General features: G+C 40.5%; 1 protein-coding gene and 1 long non-coding RNA gene across 9 annotated transcripts in view; both read right to left on the bottom strand.

Annotated features, from left to right (window-relative positions):
• LOC116848068 (neurexin-1) overlaps nt 1–16440 on the bottom strand; it is a 399669-nt gene that overhangs the window by 153648 nt on the left and 229581 nt on the right. For all 6 annotated transcript variants that reach the window (XM_032823816.1, XM_032823818.1, XM_032823819.1 and 3 more), the window contains one exon: nt 5671–5697. In XM_032823816.1, the coding sequence (XP_032679707.1) occupies nt 5671–5697 (27 nt within the window). The remainder of the gene's footprint in view (nt 1–5670; nt 5698–16440) is intronic.
• LOC116848071 overlaps nt 15001–16440 on the bottom strand; it is a 20930-nt gene continuing 19490 nt past the window's right edge. For all 3 annotated transcript variants that reach the window (XR_004378896.1, XR_004378898.1, XR_004378897.1), the window contains one exon: nt 15001–15687. This is a non-coding gene — a long non-coding RNA (uncharacterized LOC116848071). The remainder of the gene's footprint in view (nt 15688–16440) is intronic.

Here is a 16440-nt window from a genome sequence, read left to right as displayed (position 1 = left end):
CACCCTTTGTCTCGAATTTTTTCGAGTGCTATTCGGGACACCGATTTGTCATCATTTTCAATGATTGTCAAATAATTTTCGGATCTTTTTACCCCCCTCGCCCCGCTTCACATATTTATGAAGTGTCCCGAATTCAGGGCTGGGAAATCTGGTCACCTTACATACAGAACTTACGTAAATATGTATTGCTTTGTTTTATCATATTCAGTGGAAACTTAACCACATATGTGTAGAAATTTTTCTGCAAACTTTTCGCGAATGTCTGTGACATTCTTAAGCTTCTGAATTTAGATGGTACAGCAATGTTTTTCAAAATTTTTTCTGAAGCATCCACACTTTCGATATGTAGAAGCAGCGAAACTTTTGGATTAGACAAATATTACGCTGATAGCTTGAGATTTTATATTAAAATTTTTGTTTCGTTTTCGCTCATATTGAGCAACGCTTCTATTTATTTTTGCACGTATTTTCATTATGTAAAAGCATTTGTAATTCTGAGTAACCAATGCGACGTAAACTTTGCAAAGAAAAATGTCAGTATTCTGTCGGAAAAGTTTTCAGCTTCAGCATTCCCTAAATTATTTCTGCGTAATTTCAATATTCTTTCGGTCTCTTGTTGGCGCGAAGCGAACTTGAAATTTTATTGACTGAGACGATTGTATAAAGCCTAGCCTAATGCACTTTATCTGTCGCATTTATCGTCTGGTTTATTGGGTCTTTTGACCAGAGATAGAATTATTCGTATTGCGCAGTTAAGTCCATCTCGTGTCACTCAAGGGAATGTCTACATGAGAAGGACTTCATAGTAAACATTGTTACAGAATTTTCTAACCGAGGAACGGATCGACATTCGGCAGTAGTCGACTATCATCTCGTACAATAAGAGGAAGATACTTGCGAATTTATTTGCGGGACACAAAGTTTATTCATGTGAAATGAAATTTATTCCTGCGAAATATCAGCTTTTGTTTTTCCGCAAGTCAGTGTTCAAATGGTTCTTTTTCAGTGCGTGTGTATTTTTTATATCTTGAAATGTGCTATTAAAAGGTTGGCTGTGTTTGTAGCGAGAATTGCTGTGTTCCTTGGCAAAGCAGACCTTACTGACGCACAGTAAAGTTGAATTTACGAGAAAAAAAGCCAAAATATTCTCCCTGTGTATTTGATATACGCGAGTACGTTTCGGTTTCGTTAACCTTTCGCTGTTGACAAAATGTTGCCGTGCAAATTCCCACGTCAGGCTGTTGATCCGATTTTCATTGATCCATTTTGATTCAATTCTACGCGATTGCAGTTTGCGCGGCGGGTAAAATCTGCGCGAGTCCTGGGACTTCGGTTCCTCCCACCCGATTTTCCTTTTCAATGTGTGCGGAATAAAAAAAAGGAACAAAAAACCATATGCCCGTCGATCGCCGGGCGAGGCGATCACTTTCGACGTTAGGCGCGCCGAAAAACCGAGCGGTTAAACTGCAACACGTGTTGCAAAGTTCGACGTTTTCATCGCGCGCAAACAAACAGCAATCCGCGATGTTAAAGGCTGCAAACGACCGCCGATCCCTCTCCGCCCCTCCCTTTCCTTCCCCCTTCCACCCTATTATCCGTTTCGTTCGCTCGGTTCCGATCGTTTTTCCACATTACGTCGTGCCACGGAAATAAATGATTTCTATGTTTTTAACGAGATCGTAAATTATACCCGACACCCTTAGGGGCGGCTGAAAAGCCGGTTGCGGAATGAGCGAAAAACAAGGAAAAAGAATCTCTGGGAAAAGCTCCGGGAAAAGCGGAGGAACGTCATCATCGAATTTACTGGAGCATCGCGGCGGCTAACGCCGGAGCAGGTTCAACGCGGCTCAAACATCGAGAGGGTGAAAAGACGGAAAATGCGAAAACTTCCGCGCGCGCACTCGCCCGCTCGTCAGACGAAACGGAGTCAGTGTGAGAGATCGTTGCTCCACGGATCATGAATGATTTATTCCCGCTTTCTGCGACGATAGCGTCGCGTCAATGCGGCCGTGAGAGGTGTGCGGCATCTTTTGTACGAAAGGCCCTGCAACGTGCCGGCCAATTCTGGTCGCGGCTGCTGCGGAGATCGCGTTTTTCAAACTGGTGTCGGAGCGGAACTCACGCACGCGTCTTGTGCGACTTGCATCACGTGCACGCGCGTTGTCACACCAAGAGGTTAAGGGAAAATCGAGAAGATGACCCGAGAAATGCGAATTTCATGGAGCGGCGGTAAAAAAAATCGCTGGAAGGAAACACATGCTCGGAAAGACGTAATCTCGTCCTTAGCGGGATCCTCTGAATTCTAGGGGATTTTGTACACGGCCTCGAGAGGATTCCTCTAAAACCGAGAGGAAAATATTCTAAGCGCAATACTCTTCACGTTGGAGAAATCTCGTCAATGCAAGTCTCGTGCTTGTCACTACAATTCTGCTCTAAGTAAACTTATTAAATAAAAATATACTAAATAGAATATAGTAAATTAAATAATATAAAATAGAATTAAGTATATTAAATAGAATTAAGTTAAAGACTCTGACATATAATTAAACGCGCGAGAAGAAAGGCATTTAAAAACCTAAACACCGGTCTTATAGTGTATACACTGAGAGAAATGGCTTGGTGAATGACACTATACTCGTCTTATGAAAGTAATATGGTGAATTTATATGCGATATCTGGTTCACATATCCAATATTCTGATTACAATGCCTCGACGCATCTGGTAGTCAGAACCGAGACATTTAGTTGTAGACGTCTAGACAGTTTGATAATTCTTTCTAGACTTTCTAGACTTTCTTTCTAGATGTGATACTATTGACGCGATAGTTAATTGTTACTTGCTACGACGTTTCCTTTTTCATCTATACTAATTTGTAAAGACGTCGGTGCTATAAAAGAGTAAACGCTGAAACCGTCAAATATTTGGAAGAATGAGATTTCTTAAAATATGTCGACAAATTTAGAAGTAAATATATGAAGATTACATACAGTAAGTATATGAAAATTATATATAATATGGTTAGATTCTAGATTAGGTAAGAAATCTAACACTACTCCACAACTGTATTCATAACATTCACCAAATAAATTGTATGCTGTATCAGACGGTTTGGTAAACGTATTTAAGCATTACTGTAATGCTACTTAGACAATGCGCTCACCAGATAGTTTGGTATCATTGACTAAATATCTTGTTACACGATTATTCACCATACCGTTTGGTAAACTTAAATAGAATTCTGGTTAGTATCATCAGACATTTCCCACAGTGTAGAGATATTTAAGCACTGAGAGCAATTATTCGATAAAAAATTAACAAATGGATATTTTCGATCAAAATAGTGATGCATTTTTATATCCGATCAGGATATCCAATTAAATTTAATCAAATATTTCCGATCGTAATGTCATTTCATCAGATAAACCGATCAAAAAAATTATGAACCGATATTTCTCATCGGATGTTTCCTTATTGGATTGAAATTCACCGGTATTTTGATCGGAAATATCCGTTTGTTGATTCCTTATCGAATAATTTCTCTCAGCGAAGCTCTCTCGGCGCGCCCTGCCGCGACATGACGTCCGCTAACTAACGAGGAATTGTCAGCGATAAGTGAAAGAAGTAATTTACGTTCACGCGGGCGCAAGAAATTCGCGATAACGTCGGTATTTTCAGGCCGCGCCGACGTGAATTATGCAATCGATCGGTTTCGCGCGCATTTGCATTTCAGAATCTTTTTCCGACTGTGTCCCGCCCGCTGAAAGCAGTCAAGTGCAGGCGAGACGCAGGCAGCCGCGACTTTTTCCCCGCCACCTCAACTCCGGGACCGTTCGTGTGTTTCTTTAAGGCGCGGCGGGCGGAATTCGCCGTTGGAATTGGAATATTTTATTTCACTCGCGATATGTACACGAGGCAATTAATTCCCGCCCGACATACACAGAGACATCGGGAGCGGCATTCGGATCCCGCGCGCTGAAATCGTAATGCGGTAATGCGTGTCTAATTTATGAAATACATCAGCTTCTTCTTCGCACCACGGTTTTGCACGCGAAACGTCCTGGGAACTGTCCGTTTCCGACGAGCGTTTTAACACGCTGTTATCGCTGACGATATTTTTCTTTCTTTCTTTCTCCCTCTCCCTCGATACGGATGTAAAAGCGTGCCCGGTAATTCCCGCGTCGGCCCGGGGATCCTCGCAAAAACTCATCGTTCCTCTCGAAACGCTCCTCGCGCGTATCGAATTCGCGCGAAACAGACCGTCCCGCGCGCGCGTTTCCGAAGGTACAGTTCAACGCGGCCGTTTCCTCTCACGGCGACAAAGGCGAAAGCCGCTCTCGCATTCTGATCTAATTAATTCCGCTATGAGCTCTTGCCCCTCTCGCCACCCCCAACCGCACACAATACGGCCGCGCTTTTGGTTTGCCCGCGTTTGCATCCAAATGCGTGCAGTCGCGTCGTAACTCGTTTTGTTTCACCTATTTTTTTATTTTTTTTTTGTTTTTATGTATTTCTCTCTTCCTTTTTTCGTTGCGCGTTTGGCTCGTTCCGCAAAATATCGCGGGGGATTTATTCGGCCGAGAAAAACACGCGAGAAATTTTAATTGCGAGTCGAGGGCACGCTGCCCGGACGTCGATCGGGTTTGCGTCGATTTTCTTCCACATCTTCTCCCCCTCTCTCTTTCTTTCTTTTATTTCCGTTTCTTTCGAACGTCGTGCAATTTCGTCAGAGAGTCGGGTCTTTGTGTCATCGTTCAGCGGACGGGTGCGCCGTAGAACGCGCGGCTCTCGCGGAGCATAACGTCATTTATAAAGCAAAACCCCTCGGCGTGTCTCGCAGCTTAGTGGCATTGAGCCTGGGATAAATAATACAAAAACATTTGTCAACCTATTTCCGTATGCTGCGCGCTCTCGCGGAAATACTTTCAATAAAAAATTCACCCACGGGACCCCCCTCCCCTCCAGCCGCGAGAGCTCCGCGTGAGAGACAACGAGACTCACGTAGAGACGCGAGAGAACGAGACTCGAATAGAGAGAAAAGAGAGACCCTCCAACGGCAGCTCGTCCCTGCAGGACACGAGCGGAACAATAAAAGGACGACGGACATAAGGGGTTGGACGGCTAGAGTCTCTCTCTTTCTCTCTCTCTCTCTCTCATTTTGAGAAAGCCTTGATATCACTACAAGGCAGAGTTCAATTTTGAATCCTCGCGACACTTGTGGGGGAGGAGATTCAATAGGAATAGGGGAAGAGGGAGAGAGAGAGGGGAAAAATCGATGATTTGAGGAACAAAAGGACGCAACACTCGAAAATACTCGGAACCTCGACGAGTCTATGAACTGTCAAGTGAGTGAAAGAAAAGAGGAGAAAAAGGAAAGCAAGAGCTCACCCCGACGTTGAAACGTAGAGCTAGCAAATATAAAATTCGCGTGAACGCGAGCGCTAAACAATTCACCGCGCGAGCATTCACCGCGAGAAAACTCGTAATTAACTGATATTGCAAATCGAACTGAAACGATGTACCCTCTCACGCTCTGTTCTCTCGTTGGTGTGCGCGCGCGAGCGCATGGCGAGGTTTTATATTATTTTGGCGAGCAAACGAGCGAACGCGAAGGTGGAGTGAGGATGGAGGGATAGCACAGAGTATCGATGTAATAAAAATCGCACACTCACCCGGCAGAAGCTGGTAATCGAGGAGATCTGAAACAGAAAGCACAAAGTGATCAGTATAAAGTACGTGCGTATTTCGCGATTGAAATTCAAAAGTTGTCCGACGCGCGGAAGCTCTCGAAGCTGATCACCGCGAGCCGTTTGACGTGGAGAAAAAGAGGAAAAGCGAAAGAGAGAGAAATAGAGAGAGAGAGAGAGAACGCCAAACTTTTCCTCTCGATTATCATAAGAACTTTTTTGACGCGAGAATGGCTGCGCCACTGGCGAAAAACGCAGACGTATTTTACGTATTCGCGGAAACTTTAACAATTTTCTTTTCTTACAAAGCGAGAGAGAGAGAAAAGGAGTAAAAGATTCGCGCTGTCTGACGCGTACGCTGCGAGAGCTTGGGCGGCGGACAGTAACGAGTCGAGTCGAGGACTCGGAGCATTTATTTCATTCGCAGATGTTGAGATCCCATTACGATATTAATTAGTCGAGAATAGTATCTCGCATTCGATGAGATACGATCTTAGGACAGAACCGCACTGAGAAAGAAAAGTGCTTGAAAATTTACTTTACTCACAGAAATAAACTTTATATCCTACAAATAAATTTTCAAATATTTTTTTCTCTCAGTGTATTTTCCCGTGCGAGGACAAACTTTTAAATCGACGAGATAAGTAAAAATCGACTTGAGAAAAGAAACTTGGCACACATAAATAATCTCAGCAGCAAGTGCCAACGAATGATGATGTTTTCACCGTTGTTTCGAGTGAGCTTTCATTCATTTTGAGATTTCGCTCCAAGAAATTCAGACAATACATTGGGGAAAGAATATCTGAACATTCGTTTATGGGACGCCAAGTTTATTTTCACAGAAATAGATTTTACTCGACAGAAATAAACTTTATTTCTCAGAAATCAACTTTATATCCTACAAATAAATTTCCAAGTATTTCGTTTCTCTCAGTTGATGTTCCTGTGTAAAGGCGAACTTTTAAATCGACGAGATAAGTAAGAATCGACTTGAGAAAAGGATCATGGCACACATAAAGAACCTTAGCAGCAAGCACCAACGATGGTGTTTTCACCGTCGCTTCGAGTGAGCTTTCACTCATTTTGAGATTTCGCTTCAACAAATTCAGACAATACTCTGGGGAAAAAACAGGTGAACATTTGTTTGCGGAACGCCAAGTTCGTTCACAGAAATAGATTTTACTCCACAAAAATAAACTTTATTTCGCTGAAATAAACTTTATATTCCACATATAAATGTTGAGATATTTCTCCTTAGTGTACGAGTCGCTACGCGCGTGCAAGCGCCAAGTGTTCGCGCTCGAAACGAGCATCCACCTCGTAATCCCTTTGTCGCCTATTTTTGCCGACACACGCATGCGAAGCATCGGAGAGACCTCATCGAATATTACTCGCTCGAGCCTGAGGGCCGGTCTAAATCGAAAGCCAATTAAGCAGATAACCGATCAAAGGCAAACAATAAGCGCGCCCCGACCTAACCTACGGAGATATTAACATAACGCCAAATCAGGAACCGTACGTACGTACAGTGCACAGGCTCGTCTGCGATCCTGCGGAAGCTGTTTGTTCCGGCATAACGACACGGCCCCTAAATTGGCCCCGTAATGAATTCCGCATCGCGCTGGTCGCGTGAAACTGCCCGAAAAAGCAACCGCAAGCTTCGCATGTCTTTTCGCGACGGTACGCGCATCCCGTATTACAAAGAAATAGAATAAGGGAATAGAATTTAAGAAAGTGAAAAATAGAAGGTCGTGGTAAGCCACAATGGCACGTGAAAAAATTAACTGAAAGTTCCTGATATTTTGCTTAAAGACTGAAATTAAAGACCTAACGAAATTTGAACGTCTAAAAGGAGATAACTCACTTTAGCATTCTTCTTTTGTTTATACACCTGCCTCGCACATTTCCAATTTTCTCGTTCTAATTCGGACGATTTCGCAGAAATTCGGGTTTGAGCCTCGCCCATAACGGCTCCAGATTTCAGTGTCAGTCACAGTAAGCGGCATGAGCCGTATAAAACGCGTTCTGCACTTTATTTTTATTTTTGCTTTGTTTCCATTTTCACAAGTATTCATTCTTCACGTAAGACTGTTTCGAGCGGAATGCACACATATACACATACGTTTACGTACTCGTGAATTACATGAACGCTCGTGCGAGCCGCACTCACTCGTCGTGTCTGAAGCGCACGCGCCAAGGAATGCTCACGAATAAACTAAATTTCCCGAAAGTGGAGCGAGATAGGCGATCGTACCAAGAGAGAAAAGGGAAGACGAAGAAAAAGAAGGAAGAGGAAAGAGAAATGGCTATATCCACAGTTTATAACCGTAGCGTGACGGTCGCGTCCGCGCGCGCACGCGACTACATAATCGTTAAACAAACGACGCGCGGCGTTGAGCACGTGGAAGTTCGACTTCTACGGCGATCAGCTCGATTCCCGCGGCTCATTGAGAAAAGTTTGCGCGCGATAACGCGAATGCGCGCGTGCGGCCGTGAGTTTTTCGCGCTCCTTCGCCGTCGCGCACAAAGGCAAAGGTTCGCCCCGGCTGTTTCCTCTTTCCGGCTGTTGCCTTTCTGTCAGTCGTTTAATCGCCGTGTGATCAAAGGGATTCCTTAATAAGGCCCACACACAGCCGCGGGCTCGCTGAACCGCGCTTAGAAAGCAAATGCACTTTGTGTCGCACGCATTTGCGTTCGGCGACGCAACGCGCCCAACAGAGAAAAAGAGATTTTAATAGGGTAAAACTCTCTTTCTTAACTCACTTTTTGGCAGAAGCTTCCTTCTCGCGCGGGAGGAAGAGCGGCTCTCGACCCTCGATCTAACGAGGTCTGTTTGATGAACCGCTCGCGCTCCAATCGGCCCTCGCCGTTCGTCGCGTTATTAATTAGCCGCTCGATTAATCGTCAATTAATAACTCATTAGCCCGCTCTCACGAGCGTCGTACGCTTTATTCAATCCCCGAGACGAGCGGACGACCGTCTGGCGTCTCGCGAGGGGTCTAAGGTCGCCCTCGTTGCTTCAAGGATGTATTGCCAGTATATGTGTCAGAGGTAATGTGACGGTCGTGAAAGAAGTTGCAAATTAACCTGTACTGCGTCGAGAACAGCCGCAGAGTGATTCCGGAACTCAATCTCAAGGTGAATTCTCTCTGTTCGTACGAGCGAATGTTTCAGTCGATTAGCCCTCAGACAGGCGCACCTATTTTGTAATGCAAATGGTCGCGAACGCATCTCAGGAGTACAAGTGAATTTTCCTCGGAAATATAATTACGAAATGTTCGTGCCTACAATGCTTAATGTATACAAAATGTTTTCACGTGCATATGTAGTAATGAAAGTGATGCTTTTCGCTTTGTTGGACCCATTAATGAAATAAACTATCAGGTTCTTGGCTGCAATAACAAAATACTAATGATTGTCAGAAACTGCGGAGGCGATCGAGATAGAGAGGAGGGGACATGATGGGAACTAGCCTCATTCTGTGAATATCAAAAAAATATTGGAATTTTGAAATACGAAACTGTACCTGTCGGATGCCGCGTCTATCGGGCGGCTAAACTCTGATTTTGCTGCCGTGAGATCGGGCAGACCGCGTCGGATCTACTCTTCAAAATCTCGACTGAAAATATTCATTCGATGATTCAGAGAAAGAATTCACTCCGCACGGGCGAGAAGCCACTCGAATTCGAGTGGCGCGGCTGTCGAATGCTCCAATTCTCGAATGAAATTTCAATCGACATTTAACATTTAAAGAAGGACATTTATGGACAGTTGCACGACATCCCCTCTCCCCCATCCCTCCCTTCTCATGCTTTTTCCCAGTGTTTTCCAGAGAATTGGTGTTTTCCCTCACAAAAGTATTAATCGCAACCTGACATTCGTCGAAAGGGCAACAAAACCTGAAGACAATCAGAACAGCTTCCGCGAAAGCGCACGCCGGAGGCGTTGTGGTTGGATCTGGAGATCGATAAGCGATAAAGGGAAGATAACCGCGGTATCACGCTTCGTGCAAATTGGCATTATATCCGTCAGTGATCGAGCGGAGGACTTTCATCGAGCGCCGCGAATTTAACGGTCACTTTGCACCGCCGGGCATCAAAGAAAATGCTCAGGCATTCCGGAAGCTCTTTCGGTCGCGCTAATGTTTGCACAGCTGAGTCGTACGTAACGAATTAGACGTTTCCCGTGCGGTCGTTCCATCCGACGCGTTACAGCCTCTCCTACGCGCGAGAATGATCCGCTGCTGCGGATCTGGACCGGATATTCCGACGCTCCGCAAACGAAGGATCGCGGGGCGCCTTCGTATTCCGCCAGGAATTCGCTGTGATCTCCTCTTTTTTCCCCGATTTTCCCTTCCCTTCCCTCGTCTTTCAAACGTTCAACCGCGGAATAATACCTCTCGAAGCACCGGTCTGAAACGTTGCGCGTCGCTTGTCAACAAATGGGCGTCCCGACTCGAGCCGGCGATGTTTCTTATTCCTACTCTGAAAGAGAAACTCTTTGAAAAAAAAAGCATGGCAACAGATTCCACGCAACACATCTACACTTTCTTAGCGATACAGGAATATATGATAGACCTAGATAACTAATTCTTCAGGCGACTGATTTAGATTAATCCATTCAGACCATCCGGCGGAATGATTTAAAAGTCTTAAGGGTCATCTATAGTGCATTCGTATATTTTTCTAATTTGTGGAGAAATGAAAAGTTTTATTGACGAGTCCAATAAAACTTTTCATATCAGTTTCACGCGAACGAAACAGGTACACGATCGACTCGTCGATCAAGTGCTACGATCTTAAGACATATCTGCGACCGCATTATGGATGATCCTTTATGTACGACAAGAAGATCTAACATATCAGGGCGAACATTATGACCATTCATACAAATGATATCGAAATAATTGAAATATCTATTAAATGTCAGACATCAGAAAACATTAATTACATTTTAATTTTAATCTTGCTGCTATCATTATACCGTCATCTTGCTGACCAGATTATCGATCTATCCAAGCTTTTAAACAGACACTTTAGTTTAGTCTCCGATCTTTATTTTATAATGTAATCTTTATTTTACAAGAGTGAATCTGAAACTATCTAGAATATTTAAATAGGCTGGTAATCGAAACTGGAGTTGCCATTGACCGAATTGTCGCTCTAAATCGCCGACCCAATCACCAACATATATACGTCCTCGACAGACACTCTTCCATCTGAGTACGTAATCTACAATGTGCAGTTCACGTTTTATTTTGTATAAATCAAAATAAAATTATATCCGGAGTGCTTGGAGAATCAAAATAAAATTGGTGAGATAATACAATAGAACCACGTCTGTAAAGTATACAATAACTGGAAGAAGCAAAGACTCTAGCGTTCTGTCGCCGGTATCTGTGACGATATCTCTTTTTTTTAAAGATTCTATATGAATACCGATTTAACAAATAATAATCTTTGATGTGTTGGATTAAACCATCGCACAACTCATTTCTAAATCCACTTGACACTATATTATTTTTATATTAAACAGAAACACTCTTTCAAATATTTTACAAAAAATTTACTCTGCTGACGCCAAAACTGCATCTATTGAGGGATACAAAAGAAATCAGACCTGGATAACTGCTTCATCGGGCGACCGCTTTAGATTTTGCCAATTAAGCTACCCACAGATCTATATTAGGCTTTAGAACCATTCCTAAGAGAGAGAGAAATTTGTGTGCAAACATATACTGTACAAACATATGTGCAGTGCGGCGTGCATTATTAACAAGTGAACATTTATATTGCTTATTACTTGAGCATAAATTGGAAGACAATTTTGAGATTTTGTTGTTTTATTTATATCCTAATATTGCTTAAGTATTTAATAAATAATGGTGCTATTTATATTAAGCGAAAAAGATGCTTATTGAAAGAGTGCTTAAGAGAAATAGTTCTACCCTAATATTGCAGATTGCAGGCCGGGATTCGAACCCGGAACTGTCGCTAACCGGATTGTTGATCATAGATCACCGATCTATCTATCGAATAGACGCTATTCCGTCTGCGTAATTACCTTACAACGTGTTCATGCTATTATTTATAAGTCGAGTAACTATGGTTACGATCATGACTATGAAGTACACAACATTGAGGACAAGAGGGATGACTATATATTTCATTATATATAACAGGAGCTCGATATCTCTCTCTCTTAAAAATTTGAAAAACGCCGATTTAATAAATAATATTCCTCAATATATCAGATTGAATCGTTGTACAACTCGTTTATGAGTCAACTTAGCACGACGGCATTATTTTTATTCAAAAGAAAACCTCGTACATATTTGGCAAAAATTTGATCCTTTGACATTATATCCGCATCTTTTGGACGATAACATTGAGGAAAAAAATATATATTAAGAATATCCTAAAAAAATATATCTGCCTACATAATTTTTTTCTGGAAGGGGAGAGGTGCTCGCTTTAGATTATTCCATTAAGTTATCTAGTAGTCCGTTGAAGTTTTCAGATACTGGTGGTCAAAGTTCAGCAGAATAGTCGTATCTATCTATAGACATATCCGAAGAGACAAATAAACTTTGGCCAATATATCAGTAGTATTAGCATGGGTAAATGCCTATTTTTTCTGGTAGTAATATTAGTATATAGATAAAAGCTAATGCAACATTGACTTTCCTATTTATTTGCAATATCTACACTAGACTATCTAATATCACAAAGATTGTAGCACCTTCTGTGTTTGGAAATAGAAGCTACATAGAACTACACAGAGAAATATTTTTAGACATTTTACAAGAAATTTGGCTCACTGACGTCACGTCTGCATCTATTGTGAGATACAAAAGAAAAAAATGGGCCTGGATAATAATTACTTCGGGCGACTGCTTTAGATGTCACAATTAAGCTACCCAGTTAATTGTTGAAAGCTCTATATTGCATCTTGGTATATTGCACCTTGGTATATTGCACCTTGGTATATTGCACCTTGGTATATTGCACCAGATCATTTTCGTTGTAATTGCCACTATCCCTACTTTGAACTCTTTGTATTCTGATGAATGGAATTTGTATAGATGTGAGTGATAATTAATGAAAGATATATATTGAGGAATTCAAAGATGAGCGAAATTTGCATTGATATCGTTGCATATAACTAGAACAAATACAATAAATTACAATATAAATACAATAATTAAAATATAAATATAATTTATAACTTAAGTTTAACTTAATAACGAGATAAGAATTGCGATAAGAATGTTACAGATACATTGCTAACGTAAGCAACTTTCTATAAATTAACATCCGGGAATCGAACTCGGAACTGTAACTTGTATTGCCGCTTGTATTGCCACTTGTACTTGTATTGCCGCTTGTATTGCCACTTGTATTGCCACTTGTACTTGTAGTAAAAGACTACTTGAGTCCTACGAAAGCACCGAATCAGATCTATAAAAGACTAGTAGAGTATCTATCACTGGTAGAGTATCTATAAAAGACTAGTAGAGTATCTATTGCACGGAAAGAGAGCTTTCGAGCAATTTACTAGACCGGGACTCGAACCCGGAACTGTCGCTTACCGTATTGTCAATTGTAGATCATCGATCTACATACTGATCTACCCAGGACCTCGAGTAAACACTGTTTCGTTTAGATATTTAATTTACACTGCGCTGTTTACGTCTCTCTCCAAAGCTCAGATAACAACGGTAAGATCACATCTGTAAAGCACGTAACAATCGAAACAAAGAAAGAGTCTAGTGTACTGCCAAAACATGGTATTTTTATCTCTCTCGCGAGAATTTCAGATGCCGACTTACAAAATAATATTCTTTAATGAATCATATTGTGGTACGTTGCTTAACTCCTTTCTAAATCAACTTAGTGACAACGTCATTTTATTAAAGAAAAATATTTTGGAACGTTTTACAAAAGACTTGACTCGCTGACGTCATGTCTGCATCTTTCGTGCATTATGAAAAAAAAAATGGACTTGGACAATTCCTTCTTCGGGCGACTGCTTTAGACGTCACAATTAAGCTATCTAGTCAATTTTTGAGAGCTCTCTAATATTAATTATTAATGCAATATGTCTGTACCATCAAATCTACCAAGGCAAATTCGAACAGACAATCATATTGCATATTTTTCTTAATTTTATTTTGCTTTGGACGTTGCTGCGCACTGATGACTTAGTTATATATATATTAATTATTATTGACTATATAAAGCAATGTATACACAGTAGAAAGGAATATATAAGTAGCAATATACGTGTACCGAAATATATACTGGCACACACATACACATACATATATACATTAGTAACTAAAAGACTAAATTGACGGAGCGAATTTAATGGATGGAAAGAGAACTTTCGCAATTTACTAGGCCGGGACTCGAACCCGGAACTGTCGCTAACCGGATTGTTGATCATAGATCACCGATCTATCTATCGAATAGACGCTATTCCGTCTGCGTAATTATCTTACAACGTGTTCATGCTATTATTTATAAGTCGAGTAACTATGGTTACGATCATGACTATGAAGTACACAACATTGAGGACAAGAGGGATGACTATATATTTTATTATATATAACAGGAGCTCGATATCTCTCTCTCTCTTAAAAATTTGAAAAACGCCGATTTAATAAATAATATTCCTCAATATATCAGATTGAATCGTTGTACAACTCGTTTATGAGTCAACTTAGCACGACGGCATTATTTTTATTCAAAAGAAAACCTCGTACATATTTGGCAAAAATTTGATCCTTTGACATTATATCCGCATCTTTTGGACGATAACATTGAGGAAAAAAATATATATTAAGAATATCCTAAAAAAATATATCTGCCTACATAATTTTTTTCTGGAAGGGGAGAGGTGCTCGCTTTAGATTATTCCATTAAGTTATCTAGTAGTCCGTTGAAGTTTTCAGATACTGGTGGTCAAAGTTCAGCAGAATAGTCGTATCTATCTATAGACATATCCGAAGAGACAAATAAACTTTGGCCAATATATCAGTAGTATTAGCATGGGTAAATGCCTATTTTTTCTGGTAGTAATATTAGTATATAGATAAAAGCTAATGCAACATTGACTTTCCTATTTATTTGCAATATCTACACTAGACTATCTAATATCACAAAGATTGTAGCACCTTCTGTGTTTGGAAATAGAAGCTACATAGAACTACACAGAGAAATATTTTTAGACATTTTACAAGAAATTTGGCTCACTGACGTCACGTCTGCATCTATTGTGAGATACAAAAGAAAAAAATGGGCCTGGATAATAATTACTTCGGGCGACTGCTTTAGATGTCACAATTAAGCTACCCAGTTAATTGTTGAAAGCTCTATATTGCATCTTGGTATATTGCACCTTGGTATATTGCACCTTGGTATATTGCACCTTGGTATATTGCACCTTGGTATATTGCACCTTGGTATATTGCACCAGATTCATTTTCGTTGTAATTGCCACTATCCCTACTTTGAACTCTTTGTATTCTGATGAATGGAATTTGTATAGATGTGAGTGATAATTAATGAAAGATATATATTGAGGAATTCAAAGATGAGCGAAATTTGCATTGATATCGTTGCATATAACTAGAATAAATACAATAAATTACAATATAAATATAATAATTCCAATATAAATTTAATTTATAACTTAAGTTTAACTTAATAACGAGATAAGAATTGCGATAAGAATGTTACAGATACATTGCTAACGTAAGCAACTTTCTATAAATTAACATCCGGGAATCGAACCCGGAACTGTAACTTGTATTGCCGCTTGTATTGCTACTTTTACTTGTATTGCCACTTGTATTGCCACTTGTACTTGTAGTAAAAGACTACTTGAGTCATACGAAAGCACCGAATCAAATCTATAAACGACTAGTAGAGTATCTATTGCACGGAAAGAAAGCTTTCGAGCAATTTACTAGACCGGGACTCGAACCCGGAACTGTCGCTTACCGTATTGTCAATTGTAGATCATCGATCTACATACTGATCTACCCAGGACCTCGAGTAAACACTGTTTCGTTTAGATATTTAATTTACACTGCGCTGTTTACGTCTCTCTCCAAAGCTCAGATAACAACGGTAAGATCACATCTGTAAAGCACGTAACAATCGAAACAAAGAAAGAGTCTAGTGTACTGCCAAAACATGGTATTTTTATCTCTCTCGCGAGAATTTCAGATGCCGACTTACAAAATAATATTCTTTAATGAATCATATTGTGGTACGTTGCTTAACTCCTTTCTAAATCAACTTAGTGACAACGTCATTTTATTAAAGAAAAATATTTTGGAACGTTTTACAAAAGACTTGACTCGCTGACGTCATGTCTGCATCTTTCGTGCATTATGAAAAAAAAAATGGACTTGGACAATTCCTTCTTCGGGCGACTGCTTTAGACGTCACAATTAAGCTATCTAGTCAATTTTTGAGAGCTCTCTAATATTAATTATTAATGCAATATGTCTGTACCATCAAATCTACCAAGGCAAATTCGAACAGACAATCATATTGCATATTTTTCTTAATTTTATTTTGCTTTGGACGTTGCTGCGCACTGATGACTTAGTTATATATATATTAATTATTATTGACTATATAAAGCAATGTATACACAGTAGAAAGGAATATATAAGTAGCAATATACGTGTACCGAAATATATACTGGCACACACATACACATACATATATACATTAGTAA

Source organism: Odontomachus brunneus, unplaced genomic scaffold (assembly GCF_010583005.1).
Source record: "Odontomachus brunneus isolate Ranch 3 - 2012 unplaced genomic scaffold, Obru_v1 Obru_scaffold_088, whole genome shotgun sequence".
Classification (NCBI taxonomy): Eukaryota; Metazoa; Arthropoda; class Insecta; order Hymenoptera; family Formicidae; genus Odontomachus; species Odontomachus brunneus.
This window is presented reverse-complemented; position numbering and strand designations above follow the sequence as displayed.